This window comes from Dromaius novaehollandiae, chromosome 1 (assembly GCF_036370855.1).
Source record: "Dromaius novaehollandiae isolate bDroNov1 chromosome 1, bDroNov1.hap1, whole genome shotgun sequence".
Classification (NCBI taxonomy): domain Eukaryota; kingdom Metazoa; phylum Chordata; class Aves; order Casuariiformes; family Dromaiidae; genus Dromaius; species Dromaius novaehollandiae.
In genome coordinates, this window is record NC_088098.1 from 199,617,674 (window position 1) to 199,632,305 (window position 14,632).

The window sequence follows — 14,632 nt, forward strand, 5'->3', positions numbered from 1 at the left end:
TTTTTCTTAAGCTTTTGGAAAATAGTCATGATTTGACTATGTGTCCATTTTAGTTCATTTTCACAGCAATCAGGTATGAATTGGTGAAGCAGTTGGCTTCAGTCCCTAGCTTATGTACCTCTCCCTTTTCAGGTGACTAGCTTGGCAGTCCTTAAATATTGGCAAGACTTTTTACTTCCAAAATCATTCTTCTTATTATTATTATGAATAATGATAATAATTGTATTTTATTGTTACCCAGGGAACCTGTACAAAAGATGAAAGATAAGGTAGGGGCTTAACCATCTAGTTAGGAAGGGTGTTCCGTAAAAAGGGATATCATTAAAAGAAGTTCAAAGAGCCAGAGAGAAAAATTGTGTTGATACCAAGTGTTTGTTATAGGGTGAGGTGAGTGCAGATGTCATGGAGGAGGATAATACAGGCCAGGAAAGTAAGGAGGTGTGAAGTGTGTGGGACAAGTTTCTTGAACATGATGAAATGGAAAGAAATGGAGCTGACTGAAGGATCTAGGAGAAAAGTCATTTGTTCAAAATGACAGGACTGGGAAAAGAGCTCATCAGGGTGTGTATTGAAGGGACTTGATCAAAATGATAGTAAAGGGAAGGGTGTAACAAATGCTGCTAAGAGAGAATGATTAGTAGTGATGGGAGAAAAAAGACTGGATTTTGGAGATGTAGAGGATAAAGTGGCAGATTTGGAGGCAGGAATTCCATGGTCCATGACGGAAGTAGAGTCCAAAGTAACTCTGTACACAGGCTGGAGTGAGTATGAGAATGTGATGAGTTGGCAGTGTCAGAAAGAGATTGGGTTTTGGCCATGTCACGTTTAACATGATTACAAGCTACTGTCAGCGACAGAAGTTGAGATGTGGGTGTGACTCACAGATGTACAGATTGTTCATTAAAACCAAGCAAGTTGGTCAGGTCTTAAAGGTGGAGACTGCAGAACCTCCACAGGTTTTGTAAAGGGGAAGAGAGCCCCTGCGTAGTGAGAATCGCTAACAAAATACCGAAGGAGGCCACGGGTGAACTGGGGTAGGATAATACTGTGGCATCACAGGAGATTAAAATCTCTAAAAGATGTCATAAGCAGCCTGGAGTATCCCGATCTAGCCTAGATCCTGAACATTGACTGACCATTGGGGTCACTGGGGATTTTGGTGGAATTTGTTTTAAATTAAGACCTTGTTCCTGTAGCTGTAAAAGTCTGCTTCCAGTGAACAAGGTTTTAATTCTAACCACTTCCTCTTCCCTGTGAAAAGTGCTCAAGGTGAAGGCTTACAAGAATGGCTACTCAGGATGAAGAGGTTGAAAAAACCCTTGGGGAAGCTGTGTTTCACACTAGACTTAATGAAATGGTTGGAAGTCTTGTTTACTTCGTAGCGTAAACACCAATCCTTGTGGAAGACACCTTGCTAACCTCACACCCACCCTGCTGAATCATTCTACCACCTTATGATCTCCTTAATATACGTGGGAGTAAAGTTGTTCCCTAAGGGAAGACAGTCAGAGTTTTCCTCATTTATGTGTTTTTCAATTCTGAAGAGATAAAGTAAAAGGCTTCTGTTTAAGAGAGTCTGTGTGACAAGGAGAAACTGGGTCCACATTTACAGAATAATATGATACCTCAACTGGAGAGGTCTGTCATGATCTTTCCTTCTGTTAGCACCAATTTTTGTCTTTTAGAAGCTGTGGCCATAAAATTACAGCTATAGCCAAAAGGCCAAGAGCAAAGCAACTCAGCCTATGATACTGAGGGCACCTGATCTTCAAATGACATTACTGAAACTGAGGACTACAGTATCAGAAAAAATAAATCAGTTTTTCATTTGAAAATTAATTTGCAATGTTTCCGAAGTGTTCCTAGAGTCTTATCTAAGCCTATCAACTCTTTAGTATTATGTTTACAGTTTTTAACTACTGCTGTGATTCAAATGCTTTTCTGGAATTTGGTTCTTGTGGTTAAGTTTGACCACAAATCTATGTCAGCCAGAAAAAAAAAAATCACTCATTGAGCATAGCTTTACTAGCATAACCCACTGTTCAGATGAAGCTATTCCCACAGAAGAGTGCTTTTGTTGACTTTGCTTATTCTATTCAAATAAGTTATGTTGCCATGTCAAGGGAAAAACTCTTTTACAGAACATATGGTGCCTGTATTAGTCCTACTGGCACTGGTTCTGTAATCTGAATGCAGTCTGAGGCTTGCTTTTTAGTTCCTGCCTTTACACAGACCTTCCGGTCTCTCTTTACACAAGTCACTTTACCATGTCTATGCCTTACTTTTAAGTTACAGAAAATAATACTTCCTTATCCCTGCCACTTTATGTCTAACTGAATTGTTTCAAGAGCTGTGTGTTCCAAATATGTTGGCTAGATCTTAATAATAATATTATCTTTTCCTTTTCAAGACAGAGTTCAAAAACCACCTGCAACACTGTTCAGCCAGGCTTATTTTTGATCAACGCCTACCAGCAGATTGAGGCTTGAGGCTGAGTCTCTATTTAAGTCTGTGATGATGAAACTTAATTTCTGTGGGCAGCTGTAGAGGTTATGTTGGTCCTTGGCTTATGATTTTCTTTTAAAGTAACAGCATTTTGGAGGCTATGTGGTTGATAAACACAAGGAGACACCATGGGTGGGATTCAGCTCACTTAAATTGAGATTTTTACAGAGTAGACATAGATACCCAAACTCCTCGTTCTAATCTTTCAGTTGGTGAGGAGAATTAAGGCCTTTTAGGACAAAACTCTTCTGACCTTTTCTAGATGCCTACTTTGGGATGCCAGTTGCTTTTTTCTCTGTAATGATTATAAAGAGAGACTAGATATCTAGGTTCAGATGTCAGTGTCTACAGTTGATAAGGAAAGTTCTGTCCTGTGTGCCCATAACTCTGGCTGATCACTATGTGTTATGAAGGGAGTGTGTCAGACTGGATCCTATGAGAGGGAAAGTTAACAGAAAAAATCCTCTTTGGCCAAGCAGATGAGTATACCTGCCTGTATTCTGCAGCTCAGAAGGGGCTTGTGGAGAAAGAGGCACTGAGAAGGGAGGAAGGGAAGATTTTTCATCTCAGTGTAGGGTAAGAAGACAAAGTAGAAGCAGTTCAGCATCTCTCCAACTGTCTAAAGAACCAGAAGGAAATGTTATGTCCCCTGGGATAAAGAGGACAGCTTCTTCAAACCAAATTTTATCTGATAGAAGTGGTTAGAACGGGTATTAGTTTGTATCTTTCAAATAGGTGGAAAAACAACTTCATATAATAAATATTATTCTTCTCAGGTAAAGCTGTAAGGTAATGAACTGTAACTCTTTTTTTATAAGCCTTCACATGCTTGCACTAATGTGATGGAGGTGTTGGCCTTCTTGTCAGTTATACCATGTGGGTGTAACAGCAGTGCTCAGCTTTTAACAGGAAAAAATCTTCATTTTGCATACTCCATATCCTGCCAAGTCTGAGATTTGAGGCTAGCAATGAACTCAAGAACCCGGGCAGGTTGAGGCTGGGTAGGTTGAATGTTTAACGAGTTATTTGGTAGGGAGTGGCAGCTAGCTGTATTGCTTGTGTGTTTGGTCAGCCCTTTTTGGTCAACTCCTGCAGGTGGTAGGTGCTTCAGGGGTAGTACCAACCTCTGCACTGCCATTCTGTCAGAATAATGATTCTGCATTAAAATACAGAACCAGGAGAATATGAAGGGAGTCAAAACTTCTATATTTAAAAGTGCTGGTACAGTACTTGGATTTTCCTCAAACTATTTTGTTCATGTGTTATTAAGACTGTCACGTTAACTCTGTCTTCTTGATTCTCAGTTTCTAAGAAAAAGAAATATATTGGTTAACATAAACAGCTCAATTTAATTGTAGTATATGAGGTATTGTAAGTAAGTGATAAGTATCAGGCAAACTAGTATGTACAGATAGTATATATTACATGCAAACTAATGTATGATCTATCCTAAAATTTAAATATAAAATATCGTCAAAGTGTAATTGGATTCTAAAGCACAGCATTCCTACCAATGTATTAAAGATATGCAAATTAGTTTACACTAATGGTGGTGGTTTATGCACTAAACCATAGGAAGGCTTGTATAATAGATGCACCTTTACTGGCAAACAGTTCTGTTTCTGTTTGCAAACTAACTACTATTTCTAGCCTTAGTTTTTATTACTTCTTAAATTTTGCTAAAATTATACAAAAAGTCAAGCAATTTTGCATTAAAACTTAGCATTGACAAGTTTTCCTATTCTACTTTTACTGCTTAGGAAGGAGTAGTATCTCCTACTGATCTAGACCTTGTGATGTCTGATGGATTGGGAATGAGATATGCCTTTATTGGACCTCTGGAAACCATGCATCTTAATGCAGAAGGTAGGTAGTTGAAAATGAGTTAAATATGAAGGGAAGGCTTATTTTGCATAAAACTTTGGAAATGTATAACAAAACAGGTTAGGATTGCTGTCACTGACATTTTTCTCATTTTATTGTAAAGAGGAGAAAAGGAAAATATACCTAAAACTTACATGATGGAAGGATCATCGGATGGAAGAAAATGGATATTGACTATCCTGTTATAAGTGATCAGATTAAAGTTGAGATCTTAAATACTAACCATGTACTCCAGACTTCCAAGATTTGTCCCAGTGGATCGCAAACATTGCTGTATACATAGTTCAGGACTGCCTGAGAGTCAGGAAAAGAAAGTGTTGAAAAAGTTAATTTGATAATCCAGTGTGAACAGAAAGTCATTTTCTCTAGGTGAAGTGCCTTTTTGCAGAATTTGTAGCAAAGGCTCAGTGTAGATATGGCGGGCGCTTTCTTGCATGAAGCTGGCTTAGATCCTAGGTAAAGTGAGATTGCTTCTGTCTGCAAAACACTTTGCCTACAAAGTTGAATTAATTCAAGTAAACAAATAACAGTTCAACATCTGTCTTGTTGCATAATCAAGACATATTTCAGATGTTTTGGAGAATTGTATATATTAAACCCAGCCAAATAAAAGGTAAAATGCATAAAAGCAAATCAGAATTACAGGTGAGGGCTACACAAGTTTAAGCAGTGAGTTTAACAAAACGTGAAAACTTCTCAAGAAGTGAAGATCAACTAAGTGCATTTTTAGCTCTTTTTATTACGGGCTATCTCTTTATTCTTTTCGTTTGCGTGGTCCCCGAGATAATGAGCCCTTGGTCTTTTAGGCACTGCAGCAATACATAATAATAGAGTAATAAAATAAGAAACCAAGATCATAAAACATCAATGCACAGTTAGAAGTGTTATCTATGTCTACTTTTTGGTTAATCACCTGGCAGAAGCTTATCTTATGTCTCTTAAGGCTGACTGGGCAACTTCGACATGAATGTGGAATTACGGATCCTCTGTCTGGGTCTTTTAGCTTGTCAGCTTAATTGCATACCAGTAAATTAAATGTCAAAAAGTTTGTGCGTTTGTTCATTGCTAGGGAAACAACATCCATCCTCTAAGTAGAGGAATCTTCCTATGTTTCCGTCTTCTAATCTATTGATATGTTACAGTTTTCTGATCTTCTCTAGTGATTTTAGACTTACTCCATATAAAGAATATACATTCTTTAGATACAACAAAACAGATACATGAAGCACAAGCCTCCAGCACAGCAATCCACCTGGAGTCTTGCAGGCCTGGGTTGTCCAATCCTGCTCCCATTACTCCACTAACCTGTCATTCTCTGCAGTAACTGTCCAGGCACAGATTCTTCCCATGTGATACATGTGAGGTTAGGTAGCTCTGCCTTCTTTCATAGTGTCCAAGTGACATTTGTATGTGTCATGTGTAGCTCTGAAGTAACTTTTTCCTGTAAGAGGTAGTGGCTAATTGTACTTATACGTCTGAGCACTCTGAGGATGTGCTGGGACCTGAACTTCTAGATAAGGATATAGAGTGGAGACAGAGCTTTGAAGGAGGAATGCCGGTTTGAAGAGGTGGTGTGGAATGGTAAAGTGGTGTTGAAGGTTGGTTGGGTTCCTCGTTTGGGTAATTCGGAGTGTGAGGAGAATTAGGACAATGTTTAGCTTGGTATTCATAATCGCATACAATGTGTTTCTTAAAAGGTGGCACCTCAACATATTTCTGAAGTTTTTTGAAATCCTAAGGCCCACACATCTTCATCTATTTCATCTAGTCTAACTTTCCCATTTAGTTAAAATAACTTGGGTGTTTGGGTTTCTAAATTGATTTGTGTTTTGTAATTAACAGCTTTTTAAATCTCTATCTGGTTAGCAACCCTATGGTCAAACACTTGGTTCCAGGGAAACTGTTTAACTCTTCAATGAAAAGATAATCCCTCCAATCTGAATTGAAAATTAGAAGGGGGGGAAAATGGTCCCTTTGCCCTGACCATTATATCATGGTAAGCTTTCTATTTCTGCTAAGAGCAATGTGCTGAACTGCTTCTACTATAGCATAACAACAGAACAAAATGCTTGTTAATACCAAAAGGTTGTAAATCAGTTTCAGAGAACAAATCATGCTTGGGAATCTTTTTTTGTTTCTTTTGAATTAAAAAAAACCCATGCTTCAGGCTTCATTCCACAACAATGTTCATTTGAGATGTATTAAATCATATAAATAAACTGGGTTGGTTTTGATATTTTTTCCTGGAGTGCCCTTCTTTGGCATTTGATGTTCCATCATGATCCAGTTTAGTTTCCTTCCTTCCATCAGGAAATAGTCACTGTTACAAAAACATTTTCAAAATAAATGTCTCATCTCAAACCAGTTTTAGGTAACATATGCTACTGGCATGTTACTTATTCATGGCAGAAATTATCCAGCTTCTAGGTTAATGCTAAACTTTTGTTAGGAATGTTAGTATTCCAGATCAAAGGAGGAAAAATCATGAACAATAATCCAAGAAATGGATAAACCAAAAGAGTAGTCTGGGGTAGGTCTGGGGTAGGCTTGCAGTACCGTTCAATCTGATAATACTTTGCAGTTGGGAACAATACAAAACATTGGAAGCCTGTTGTAGCTGTATAGCTATTTTAACATTTTATCATACTCTCAGTTAAAAATAATGCTAAAATGACATAATTAGTACACTTATGGACTTGGCCACTTGCTGACAGGGTCCTTTTGTGATTGCTCAGGAACTTTCATCATGAAAAGTATTGCTTCACTCCCAATCTTACTGATGCATTGTCTTTGAGTCTAGAGCTACTCCTGTTTATGTGCTGGCAGGCTGACTCAAGCTGTTGTTCTCATCAGAGACAGTTTAACATCAAAATTGCTGATGTCAGGACACATGATGGCTTATGGTCATAGTTCCATACCATGGTCAGCTTCTCTTTGTTTCCCCAGTGCTGCTTCCCATAATATGGAATAGTATGGACCTCATTTATTTGATCAAGACAACCTTCTCTGATACACTGTGCTAATATTGTCTGTTTTCCCTCAGTAGAGAGATGTGGAGATGGAGATATGCCACCCCTTCTCTCCTGCTGGTCAGCCTATCCAGCAGCTTCACCAATTTCACAGCAACTGCCTTTCTTTTCAGACTGAAGATCTTAATTCCCCTAAATGTTAACCTCACTGCCAATCAGTAAATAGAAGCAAGGGTGGTAGGGATGCAGGAAGCATGTGAGACAAAAAGGCTGTGGGAGATTTAGGAAGGTGAAGAAGTCTTTTTTTGTGAGAGGGGGTGTGATATGAGGTGTTTGGTTTGAAGAGAGAACATTATTCCAAAGATTTTTTTTTGGAGATTGGTGTTACTTTTTCGTGTGCAGGATGCGTACATCAAGTTCCTTCCATGAACTTCTTATGCGCTAAAGCCAAGTTTGCCCCATTAGTTCTTATTTGTTTCCTCCATATTGATAAATGGTCTTATGAAAGGATATTATTCAAGCCACTTTCAATTACCAGTCAGTCCGTGCATGGATAGTAGGAGTTGTGAATATACAGCAGTGTGCAGCAGCTTTGAACACAGAATAAAATGCCAATGTCAAGTCAGTAAAAGGAACACAGGCAGCAAGAGCAACTGGAGAACTGAATGGCAATAGAGAGGAAGGAAAACTCTTAAAAAAAAAAAACCAAACAAAAAAAAGCACATCAAAATTATGTAATATGATAATTGTGAGTGTTCATTTTAGTTTCAATAACCTTTATCTTTGAGTTTTTCATCTTATGATTTGACCTGACACCGTCACAACAAATGTTGTGAAGTCTTTTACAAGGAATGTCAATAGGCTTCATTAGAGTCATTTTACCCACTTATTTATAGTGGGGCTATCTTAACAGACAGTGTCCCTTCTCTATGTGTACCTAGCTATCTGTGAATCTACTGATGTTGCTCCAGCCTCAGGAAGACCATGCGTTCTGTTTCTTGGACTTCCACTTACTTTTAAGCCCTTGAAATAAAATAGTCTGTAAAACCAAAGGCTAGTCTGTTATATACAGAGTTTTATATGCTTGCAGCAAAAGTTCTTCATATGTGTTTCACAATGGGCTGTCTCAGATCAGTTATTTCAGTGGTTTATGAAGTGAGCTATAATTGTAATTTAATCTGGATCTAAACTTGCTAATGCTAGCACAGGAGCTAGATATTGGGTGCTTGAAGAATCGTCATTGCTATTTTTCTCTTGCATTTATAAAAAGACTATTCCAGGATCACAGTCTGCCTATCATTCACTGTGAAATTTGTATAGATATCCACAGGAGTTGCATGAAGACCGGAGCTGACACATGGTCCTTAATATAACCCCAAATATCCAGTAAGCTAGGTATGAGTCTTCATAGTCAAACTTGTGATTCTCTTACTGCAAGTGGGAATGCTTGCTCATCTTAGAAGCACCTGTCAGAGGAATAGATTTTGGATGATAGGAGGAGAATGACTGTGCTGTATGAAAAGCACATTTTCAAAACATCGAAGTGAAAGAGGGAAAATCATAAGCCATAATTTAGAGCAAGGAGAGTTTTCTTCTCTGGCTAGGCAAAACATAGCCAAACACGTTTTTTAACACTCAGCTACTGTAGAAATATAAAGCTATTAATACATTCTGGTTCAAAAGCAGAGATCATTTTCATCGTTATGTCCACTGGTTTAATGCTGCCATGTAGGGAGCAAATCAAGCTTTAATCTGTTTCAAGAGCTTTTGTACCACAGGCAAGCAAGCCGGAGGTGTGAAATTCTTTAAGTTAAGGTGATCAAATCTAAAAAGGGAAGATTGCCTCTCTTTCTCTCCAAACCATGTGTTATGCTTTATGATAATCAAATATCTCCATTTAATTTAGGAGCACTTGTAAACAGTAGTACTGAGATGAAATATCACTGCTACATAATCACATTCAATCCACTTCCCAGTGGGCTGAAGAAAGCAGCTCATAGTACTTCTAGAACTACTGTTTGCCTCTTTGCAGCCTGAGAGTTTGTCTATATGGGGAAGTTAGTGTGCAGTAATTTAAGGTGTGAATCTTTGAGTACACTAACTGCTCTGCACCAATTTCCCTCTGTAGACTTTTAGGTGTGAAGTGATTCTCTCGACCTGCTGAAGGGAGCATGTGATTTCATGCAGGCATTCTTAATGCTTTCTTGCTCAGGTCAATATAATAGAGTTTTGCCTTCTAAAGAAGTCATCTTGGTGCATCCATCTCCCTTGTGCTAGCAGAAGAACTTATATGGTCACTAAGTGACTCAAACTGTGGAACTGATCCCAGATATGAAATTAATCTAGCAAAAAAAGTGGTTGATATTAACTCAGTTTAATTCCTTGATCCAGTTCACAGCAGTCCTGCGTAAGTTTTTGTGCGTCAGTATTGAGATAATAACACAGAGCCAGTGAGAATAAAACTTTTTTTTTTGGTGCTGCCACTGGCTTAGGGTAGTTGAAAGTATTCATGTAACTATAGTCTAAGTGAATTCATATGGGAGTTAATGTAGAATAGCAAGTGTCCTGTGAATTCACACCCTAACTAAGTGTATGCATCTGTGTTTAGACAAAGATAGGATTACATTTAGAAAGTTTTCCTCATAGCTGTAATGTCTAGAAATATAATTCCCCTAACAGCAAACCAAAGAGGCTGGGATCTTTTCCTCTGAACATATCCTGAGCATGACAAATTCCTCCATGATGTTCCTGAAATATGCCCCTTGTTTTCTGTTCTAGTCCATACTCATCTTCAGTCTTACTGAGTGCAATATCTTCTTAGATTTTACCTGCTAAAATCAACCCCACCCCAGCCTTTTCAAATTGTTGATGCTATTAGTGGCTTGACCATCTCATCTATTCTTTTGAGTCATTATAGTGCCTTCTCATTATGCTGCTCATCAGGTTCAAAGTCTTTAAGTTAATACTCTGTATTATGAGGCACCCTCTGTCTTCGGTGTGTTCCTCATCCTTGCCAGTAACACTTGCTTCTCTGTCTCTTTTTTTTCTCACAAATACCTCAGTGCCTTCCTTGTTTTGCCCCATGTGTGCAGTGTCATTGTCAGACTCGTTTGCCAAGTTTTCTTGCTCACATCCTTCAGCCCTTTTGCTTGCTGTCTCTTACAAAGAGGAAGGAAGGAGACGTAGCGTACAAGAAGCTAACATATTTGAAGATGTTTATGTATTGTAATACGCGACCATAACACCATTTATATTGTAACGTTTTTCCTCCTTTTAGCTCACTCCTCCCATCGCCTTTCCGTTTATCACCCTCACTTGTGAAGAGATCTTCTCAAGGCAGTAAAGCATTTTATGCTTGCTCCTAAGCTAAATGTCTATTCTGAGTTAATTTTCCTTTCTTTCATCAATGCCCTGTTCATCTTGATGGGCAGCTAGAGGCATTTCACTGATGCTTGTGTTTGCACCAGACCAGTGCAAGTCCTACAGGGATCTGCAAACTAGAAGTAGGGTTGTCTGAACAAATTCTTGTGGGACAGGCTGAGGTGTAGGTTTACAGTTCGTTAGCTGTTTTGAAAACTGCCTGGGCTCTTATTCAAGCTAAACGTGAAGTAGCCTGTTTCTCCTTCAGTGGTGGTATCAAAAAGGCTTGCATTTCCTATTGGGTAAGATGCACATGGACACCAGAAGAGTTTTAAATCAGTGCCCTCATCTGGCTTGTGATGACTTCTTCTTGTAACTATACTGTACCAGTCAGAAACATTAGGAGGGATTCTGACATTCCAGGAAGTTAGCATATTCCCCTTTTCATCTCAATAATCCTATGTCTACCGCTCCCTTAATGTTCTTTGCTACTCATTTCTCTTCCTCCTCTCTGCACCTTGGGTGTAAACGCATGTGATGGAAGAAAGGTCCAGGGAACTCCTGCCAGCCCTGGAGACGTTTCTTTCCTGTGGTCGTGGTTCTCAGGTGCTTGCTGCCACTTCCCCCTTCTCTCTTCTCCCCCTGCAACACGGATGAGAAGATGAGCATGCAAGGAAGATGGGGGCTTAGATGGGAGCCAATAGACCATATGGACAAGAGGAAACTTACTGTCATCTGAGTGCTGCCAATTGTTTCACATCTTTCTCTACTTCAGATGCATCTTGCATAATTCCTTTTCTCCAGTTGGAGATAGTGGGGCACAGCATGGGTATAGAAGCTGGATGCAAGGAGAGATGCTGAGTGTTTCTAACAGCCCCATTTGCCATTTTCTTCCTTTTTCTCTAGCTCTCAGGTGCTACCCTGTCTGTCTTGCACAGTTTACAGATGCTAATTCTTCCAGCTCAGGTTGGTGCTTGGGCAGTACCTGCAAGGATTAAAGCTAATGGCTGTCTTGTTTGTTGCTCCAGTGCTCCAGTCAAGTGCTCGTCATCCACCTTTGCTATAGTCCTGACCTTTGAACCAAGGAACTCCTTGGTCTAAAGGCTTGGAGTTAAATCAAATATTTGCCTGTTTTGAGTTTGCAACTGAAAAGCAAAGTAACTTTTCTAGCAACATTCCCTGTTGCTCAAGTGCTGCCTTGAAGCTGGCAGAATAGGGTTAATCTTGAATACTTAAACTAAGTTAAACATTACACTACTCTCTCTACTGAGACTTCACACTGGGAGATCTATCTTGAATTAGCTATTTTGAAATCAATCTTTTTATCTTTAAGTGAGACCATGTGTGTATTCTAATTATAGGTGTACTTCCTTCACTTAAGACTTGAAAGTTTTCTGAATGCAGTGTCCATTCCCTGTTTGGCATGCAGCATACATGGTGGGGTTTGCATGTTGCCATTTTAGTCACAGTGTTGAGGTGAATTATACTGCTGCTCTCTTCCAGACCCGTAACATTTTGGTTTTTGCCTTTTCCTATTTTGATGACTTTGCATAAGGCTTCTTTTAATTCATATATTATGTGCAAGGACTGAATTGCATCACCCAACCTGCTTTTGGCACATCTCTCTTGCTTTGGTGAGATACATCTGCCCAGAAACTGTTCTGTGACTCATTCAGGGTTTAGGAGAGCTGCCAGTGGAAGTTTAAGTTCCAGGACTAGCTGGCTGAATGAGCTATGAAGGCCGTCTTAAGCTGAGGAGTTCAGAGACACCAGGTAAATGGGCCAGCTAAGTCCAAACATTCAGCTTCTCCCCCAAATACTACTGTGAGTCTCTTTTAGAGTGAGGCTTCTGAAAAAGATTTCTGGCACGTAGACTTCTCTACCACCTTCTCCTGACTGTACCAGAATCAAGACCACGCAGATCCATAGTATTATTATAGAAGCTCACCAGGAAGTTGAGAGGTTCCCCTTGGCTTTTGGAAAATTACTGAGTCCAAACTATTCAGCACTGGTCTAGGTGTCATAGAGCTGTCAACTGTGTCAGCACCAGAATAGTGTGGTAACTGATACTGCTCTGCTTATCATTCCTTCTGTCACTAATTGCTCATATAGATTTACTTGAATTGCAATATTGGCTTGAATTACCATTTCTGCTTTTGTGATTGTTCATCTGGCAACAGCTGCTGACAGCAGCTGTGAGTTAGCAAAGTGTACCCAAATCCACATAGTTCTGCACTGTTCATCATCAGTCATTTCTACCTGATAACTGCTTCATTGCTCAGCTGGGAACCTTCTGTGATATGGCATGATGTGGAGACGAGCTTAAGTGTATCCCTTGATCTGAGCTGTCTTTGGGTGCCAGAGTCTGTGAGCTTAGCTGTTAAGAGGTACCTGTAAAGCACTTTACACTAGTGACAGGGTATGGTCAGTATACACTGATAACCAGTGGTCCTTTCCATAGTTTTTATGGAGGGACATGGTCTAAGTTCATTCCATCAAAGAAGAGGTGGAATCATGGCACAGCCTGTTCAACATCCCACAATAATCCTTCTCTTCCTGAATATCGCTTCCTGTCAATGATGTTTTGGAGCCCACTAGGCAATTTGAAGGTTTCTGGCTGTGTGTCAGTCAAGAATATTGAACAAAATACTAAGTTTCCATATAGTTAGAGCACCAATATATCTGTATGACCACCTGACCTCACTTTTTTGTACTGGAGAAGGCCAGAACATGCTAGAGCATGTTCTAGAGACAGATATACTAAGTGGATAGATAACACAGGGAAACAGGCTGACTAAGTACTGATTGACACACTCTTTGGGCCCAACACAGGCTTAAGCTAGTTAACCAAGCAGATGTTTTTCTCAGAGCCTTCTTCCTTCAGACACTGGGCTCCATTTTTGAAACGAGTTGAATACTCTTAAACATCTTTCCAAGTTGCTGTTCAAGCAATGGATGTGTTCTCCCATTCTGTCACTTCAGCTGTTTATCTGAGATGGTCATCATGACTTCAGAGTGCTAATTTCTTATAGGAAATGTAATCCTTCATTGAGTGTCTGTCCTGTGAAAGTTCTTCCATCTTTGGCCCAGAAACAACAGTGTTCTCCATGCTCTTACTAACCTCAAAGGCCCTTTGGAATGCCTGTACTTCAGCAATTTCAGGCTATGAGGTGTGCTGAACAGTGTAAGTGTTGTAGTTTATGATTCATGGCTCCCACTACTCAGAGGTTTCCATTCTTTTCTCCACCTTCAACCTCAACTATTTAGGGTTAGACAGGTGTGACTTTTACTGTATTGATATCACAGTATTGCATTCCAGGGAACTGTCTACCTGTTCAGAAGCTGTTCAGGAGAAGGACTACTTAATGACTTGACCTAGGGTGCGTTCTCTATTGTGGTAGTCAGGCCATCCCACTTACGTTTCTTGTCTTTTGTGGCCACAGCCAGTTCAGGCTCATGCTTCTCGGTCTGTGTGTGATATCTTGACCTTTCGTGAAAGAGTTGGGTATAGTCACCTCTTGCGTTAGTCTTCTGCAGCTTTCTCTTTATCATTGCTTTGATAAGTAGCTAATCAAGGGAGAATGAAGGGTGCAAATTATTCCATCTCTAAGATTCTTGATTATGTGGTAGTTAATAGCATGAAAAAGTCCAATAGATGTATTTGTTTTGTTTGCTGCATTTATCATTCCAGTTCATCTCTAGTGTCTCAATACTAATTATTTTGAGATACCTACTGGAGTTGATGGAAGGTGGACTTTTCCTTAATTCAGCCAAGTTCTGCTTGGCTGACATTTTACTCATGGTTCAACATTTAACTGGTTCGCAGGTTCTGTGACTTCATCTATTTTAAGGGCCTGATCAAAACATATTCTCCAGCCAGAGACTTTATTCCTTAATGAGATGTGAACCTTTGG

At 39.5% G+C, this 14,632-nt stretch overlaps 1 protein-coding gene across 1 annotated transcript in view; it reads left to right on the forward strand.

Moving 5' to 3' along the window:
- CRYL1 (crystallin lambda 1) overlaps positions 1-14,632 on the forward strand; it is a 66,749-nt gene that overhangs the window by 43,871 nt on the left and 8,246 nt on the right. The window contains exon 6 of the mRNA XM_064505029.1: positions 4,266-4,371. Within this exon, the coding sequence (XP_064361099.1) occupies positions 4,266-4,371 (106 nt within the window). The remainder of the gene's footprint in view (positions 1-4,265; positions 4,372-14,632) is intronic.